Consider the following 5728-nt stretch of genomic DNA (forward strand, 5'->3'; position numbering starts at 1 on the left):
GCATAAGAATATCCTTGGATGGGGGCCGCTCTCCACCCAAATGTGACCCGAGCGGCCACACGCATGCAGCCCCTCCGTTGCTGAACACCCATAATCCCGGAGGCCCACTAACTACTTTCGGCACCATCAGCTTCTTGCAGAAATGCCTCTAGACTGTGAACTAAGCTACAGCCCCATGCCGCCCCGGAGAGGAAAGGTTTTCCTCTCTCAGCCTTTTCTTTCCCCGGTGGCGGCATGGTGACCACCATCTTAATAGGTCCACTAAAGAGAGGTACGAGCTTGCAATGATGTAATTGCTGGCAGAAATTTCTCTGGACTTAGTTACTAAAATACCAGAAATCCAAAACTTCATATACTCATCATTCTCAGCAATGGAAAACAAATTATCAAATGCTGCCTTTTTGTCAGGTATGGTTTTTTAGGAAAATTCCAAATAAAAATTGTGAGTTTTCTGTTGAAATATTGAATGTAATCAAAGAAATGAGAAAGTAAAGTGAAAATCATCAGCCACACGGGCGGGGAAGGGTGGGATGGGAGGAATACTGGGGTTCTTTTTTTAACTTAGAAATATTTTATTTACACATCTTACAAATATGAATGATAAATGTACAAATAAGAATCTTCACCAGTACAGAAATAAGGTCTGATAGACTCAGAGAAAGAGACCTTTGGGAAAATGAAGATGTGGGAGGCAGTATCCAAATTGTAAAAGGAGATTATTCCAGCCTCATAGTCCAAGAAAACCCCTATAAAACTAACATCCTCCAGAGAAAGAGGAGTTAGGGTCGATGTAAGAGCCACATAGTCATTATCTCTATAATGTCTGATGGCCCAGAATCCAGACCTAGGATCCCGTCTTCTGTCGTTGTCTCTTTTTTTTTCATTTTAAGTTTTTCTTTTTCTTTTTTTTGTTTTTTTTTTTATTTTGTCATCTGGACTTTATTGATCTAATAAAATTACATTAAGAATTGAAATGAATTATACATTATTGTGCTTATGTTCCCCCATACAAAGTTCGAGAACCCATCCCTTCACCAGTGCCCATTCTCTACCACCAGTAAACCCAGCATCTCTCCCACCCTCCACAGTCCCATCTCCCCCCGCCACCCCACACTGCCACTATGGCAGGGTATTCCCTTTTGCACTCTCTCTCTGATTAGGTGTTGTGGTTTGCAATAAAGGTGTTGAGTGGCCATTGTGTTCAGTCTCTAGTCTATATTCGACATGCATCACCCTTCCCCCGCATGACCTCTGACCACATTTTACTTGGTGTTCCCTTCTCTGAGTTGCCCAGAATGAGAGACCAGCCTCCAAGCCATGGTCAACCTCCTGGTACTTATTTCTACTATTCTTGAGTGTTAGTCTCCAAGTCTATTATTCTATATTCCACAGATGAGTGCAATCTTTCTATGTCTGTCTCTCTCTTTCTGACTCATTTCACTTAGCATGATACTTTGCATGCTGATCCACTTATATGCAAACTTCATTACCTCGTTTTTTCTAACAGCTGCATAGTATTCCATTGTATAGATGTATCAAAGTTTCTTCAACCAGTCATCTGTTCTAGGGCACTCGGGTTTTTTCCAGATTCTGGCTATTGTAAACAGTGCTGCAATGATGCTGCAGATGTCATTTCGACTATACTTTTTTGCTTCTACTGGGATATATTCCCAGCAGTGGTATTGCTGGGTCAAATGGGAGTTCAACCTCTGGTTTTTTGAGAATAGTCCATATTGTTTTCCAAAAGGGCTGAACTAGTAGGCATTCCCACCAGCAGTGTAGAAGGGTCCCTTTCTCCCAACATCCTCTCCAACAGTGGTTGCTTTTGTTCTTTTGGATGTGTGCTAGTCTCTGTGGTGTGAGGTGGTATCTCATGGTTGTTTTGATCTGCATCTCCCTGATGATTAGTGATGTAGAGCACTTTTTCATGTGCCTTTTGGCCATTCATATATCTCTTCCTTGGGAAAGTTTCTGTTCATTTCTTTGCCCCATTTTTTGATGGGGTTGGATGTTTTCTTCTTGTAGAGTTCAACCAGTGCTTTATATACCATTGATATCAACCCCTTATCTGATGGGTATTGTGTAAATATCCTTTCCCATTCTGTAGATAGTCTTTGTATTCCGGTCACTGTATCTTTTGCGGTGCAGAAGCTTTTTAGCTTAATGTAGTCCCATTTGTTGATCTCTGTTTCCACTTGGTTGGCCAGTTGCGTGTCATCTTTGAAGATACCTTTATCTTCAACCCAGCGGGGCAGCTGTCTTACACTGTGAGAGAAAAGAATGAAGAGACTCAGGTGAGTGACAGAAGTGGTGACATCCTGAGCAAGCTCCCAGCATCCCGCTCAAAGAACCCCCAAACCAATGCTGTCCCCTCTGCCCAATCCCACCCACTCCAGCCTCCAGAGTCTCACCTCTAGGGTTCGAGAGAGACTTATCGGAGCCCTGGGAACTGTCGCTGTCTGGAGAGGAACAAACAGGCCAAGGTCAGAGCCCAGGGGGTGGGACTAGAGGAGGATCCAAGGGCTCTGGTCTCTGTCCCCAGGATTCCAGGGCCCCAGCCCTGCCCACACTTACTTGCAGCCTGAGTGTACTGTCCTCCTCTCCCACCTGTGGGAAGGAAACATCCAGGGAATGTCGGGGAGAGCACTGGGTCCTGAGCCCACAGAGCAGCTCTCTAGGCCCGGACCCCCGGGAAGCGTCAGAACTCTGAAGACTGAGGGCAGGACTAGGAAACACACAGGAAGGAGACACTCCTGGACTGACCAGCCTCTCCTGGCGGTCTGTGCTCACAGGGACAGTCCCTGTGACCTGGGACCGTGGGGACCAGGTTCATGCCCAGCTTATGGAGGTGAACGTGTCTTTCCTGAGCAAACCTGAGAGCGGCACACACAGGGGAGTGTGAGCAACAGCACGGGGGCGGGTGGTGCTTCCGCTAATTGGGCAGGAAACTAATACAGGGGGGAGACCCCCAAAGTGGGACAAGACTCAAGACCTGCCATGTTGGACAGAATCCCCCCCAAACTACCCCCATCTTACCTGAGCGCTTCCTCCTGCAGATCACAGCTGCCACCACAGCCACCACAGTTCCAGCCCCAAGAGCCAGGACCACAATGATGCCCTCAGTGAGGATGGTGGGCTGAGAAGGGGGCTCTGGGAAGGGAGGAAGGAGAGGGTGTGACCCCAGACCCAGCCTGACACTCAACAGTTCCCCAGGGGGCCAACCTTGATTCCCTGAGAACAGGCTCTGTGCCCCGTCCCCCTCCTCACCCCATCTCAGGGTGACAGGCTCCGGCAGCCCCTGGTGCTGCACACGGCACGTGTATCTCTGCTCCTCTCCAGAAGGTACCAGCACAGCCGCCCACTTCTGGAAGGTTCCATCCCCTGAAGGCCTGGTCTCCACCAGCTCTGTGTCCTGGGTCAGGTCCTCCCCATCACGCTGCCAGGTCAGGGTGATCTCGGCAGGGTAGAAGCCCAGGGCCCAGCACCTCAGGGTGACCTCCTGGTCAGAGAACGGGTGGTGGGTGATGTGGCTTCTGGGGGCTTCTGAGGAGAAAATTGAAAAAAATTCACATTTGTGTCACTTCCAAAATGAGGTTGAACAGGATAATTGGTTTGCAAAGGAGGTAAAAATCCAGACACAAGCTTGACTGGAGAAACTGGATAAAATCCTAATTCCTTGGAAAGTTCTAGAACAGGGTTAGGGAAGGAGGTTCGGGTCTCTCAGGAGACACTGACTGTCCTGCCCTGGGTGGAGGGTGAGTGACTGAGAGAAGCAGGAGTCAGAGCTGAGATCTGAGAGAGTTCACAGATGGCTGCCCGGCCCCAGGGAAGCCAAATTCATTATTTCAGAGAAGGTCGCCCCTCCCTCTCCCCCTCTACCCCCCCAAACACACAAACCGAGTAACTTCAGGGTTCTGAGGACACGGGGTGGCCTGAGGGGAGGGCGGGTCTCTGTGGTACAGAACATGGAAACCAGGCGTGTCTGTCCCTCTCCTGACTGAAGAAGGGGCGCTGTTCGGACACTGAACCGCACTATGTGCCCCCTGTGGGGAGTCCCCCCGCCTCCCAGGAAAGGTCAGGGGTCATCAACACCAGGGACTCAGTACCTGCGCGCAGCAGCGTGTCGTTTCCGTTCTCCAGGTATCTCTTCAGATACTGCACGCACCTGCCCTCCAGGTAGTTCCTGTTCTGCTCAGCCCCACCCGCCTGCTCCCACTTGCGCTGGGTTCTCCAAGCCTGCGTGCCCGCCGCCGCCGTCCAGGAGCGCAGGTCCTCGTTCAGGGCGATGTAGTCGGCGCCGTCGTAGGAGTATTGCCAGTACCCCCGCAGGAGGCGCCTGTCGGACCCCACGTCGCAGCCGGACATCCACTGGAGGGTGTGAGAGTCTGACCCGCCCGCACAGATGAACTCAGAACCGAAAACGAAACCGGGTCCCAGTCCCCGCGGCGCCTCCCTGCCAAGGGTCCGGGGCGGGTCCCTCAGCCTCGGGGACGCTCGGACCCGCCTCGGGGCGACCCGGCCCGTCCCCGTGTCGGCTCGTCCCTGCCCGGCCGCGCTCACCCGCCTCGCTCTGGTTGTAGTAGCGGAGCGCGGTGTTCAGGTTCTCTCGGAACATCTGTGCGTGGCCGTTGACGTTCCGCGTCTGCCGCTCCCAGTACTCGGGTCCCTCCTGCTCCACCCACGGCGCCCGCGGCTCCATCCTCGGACTCGCCGAGTCGCTGTCGAAGCGCACGAACTGCGTGTCGTCCACGTAGCCGACGACGATGTAGCGGGGCTCCCCGCCGGGCCGGGACACGGCGGTGTAGAAATACCGCAGGGAGTGGGGGCCTGGGGAAGGGAAGGGGTGAGACCCGGCCCGCCCCGCCGCCCCGCGCGCCCCGAGGCCAGGGTGAGGGAAAGGGAGGGGGCTCGGGAGACGGAAGGGGGGAGGGACCGAGAAGGGCGAGACTTAGGGGCGCGGGGGGAGTTGGAGGTTGGGGGGACAAGGAGGAACATTTGGGGGCGTCCGGGCAGGGAACCGGAGAAACTCCTTCTCGGGGTCCCGCACATCAGTGCCTGGCAGTCCCCACCCTTCCCCCCGCAACGAACTCCCCTCCCGACCCCGCACTCACCCTCCCGGGTCTGGGTCAGGGCCAGGGCCCCCGAAAGCAGCAGCAGGAGGGGTCGTGGCACCCACATACTGAAGAAAGGAAACGGGTTCTGACTCCTTCGCGAGTGCCTCAGTTTATAACCGGGAACCGTGTTGACTGCTGCTCATTGGCTGCTCTAGACAGCGATGCCCAATGGGAGTGAGGATTGCGGAAGCGTCACGAGTATCCGGGCAGATGGCGCTAGCACAGGTTGCAGAGGGAGAAGTGAAACTCTGGGGAGACCAGGAATCCCCAGGTCTGATCTCCCGCCCCCAACACCACCCTGGGGACACTGGGAGCCACACGTGGGACCTGGGAATTCGCCCTCTCACCTGCTCCCTCACCTGATCTTTGTCGCACTGTGTCCCATGTCCAGGACATCTATTTTCCATGGTTTTCGTGTCAGTATCTTGCTACAATCTTACAAGTTCATGAGGACCCCAGAGATGCTTCTGTGCGTTCAGGTTATGCCTGTCAGTGTTTGCCGTGAGAGGAATCTGAGTTAAAGACCCTCTATTGAGGGTGGTGATGTTTGTTTGTTTGTTTGTTTGTTTGGTTTTGGCTTTTGGCCACACCAGGCAGCGCTCAGGAGTAATGTG

The 5728-nt window shown here is 53.3% G+C and overlaps 1 protein-coding gene across 1 annotated transcript; it reads right to left on the bottom strand.

Annotated features, from left to right (window-relative positions):
* Positions 1-594: 594 nt before the first annotated feature.
* On the bottom strand, positions 595-5215 carry LOC129402578 (patr class I histocompatibility antigen, B-1 alpha chain-like). The gene is made up of 8 exons (XM_055129642.1): positions 5112-5215; positions 4561-4827; positions 4107-4385; positions 3268-3543; positions 3037-3150; positions 2575-2607; positions 2412-2459; positions 595-2265 (listed from the first exon to the last, which is right to left on the bottom strand). Exons 1-8 carry the CDS (start codon positions 5176-5178, stop codon positions 2261-2263), a joined length of 1089 nt encoding a protein of 362 aa, XP_054985617.1. The 5' UTR covers positions 5179-5215; the 3' UTR covers positions 595-2260.
* Between the last annotated feature and the right edge of the window lie 513 nt (positions 5216-5728).

The sequence above is a fragment of the Sorex araneus genome, chromosome 2, assembly GCF_027595985.1.
Source record: "Sorex araneus isolate mSorAra2 chromosome 2, mSorAra2.pri, whole genome shotgun sequence".
Taxonomy (NCBI): domain Eukaryota; kingdom Metazoa; phylum Chordata; class Mammalia; order Eulipotyphla; family Soricidae; genus Sorex; species Sorex araneus.

Coding starts and splice junctions, on each gene's coding strand:
- LOC129402578 (XM_055129642.1), bottom strand. CDS start 5,178: ATGTGGGTGCCACGACCCCTCCTGCTGCTGCTTTCGGGGGCCCTGGCC. Junction 4,386..4,560: donor CTACAACCAGAGCGAGGCGG/GTGAGCGCGGCC, acceptor CGGGCGGGTCAG/ACTCTCACACCCTCCAGTGG. Junction 2,460..2,574: donor ACAGTACACTCAGGCTGCAA/GTAAGTGTGGGC, acceptor GTTCCTCTCCAG/ACAGCGACAGTTCCCAGGGC.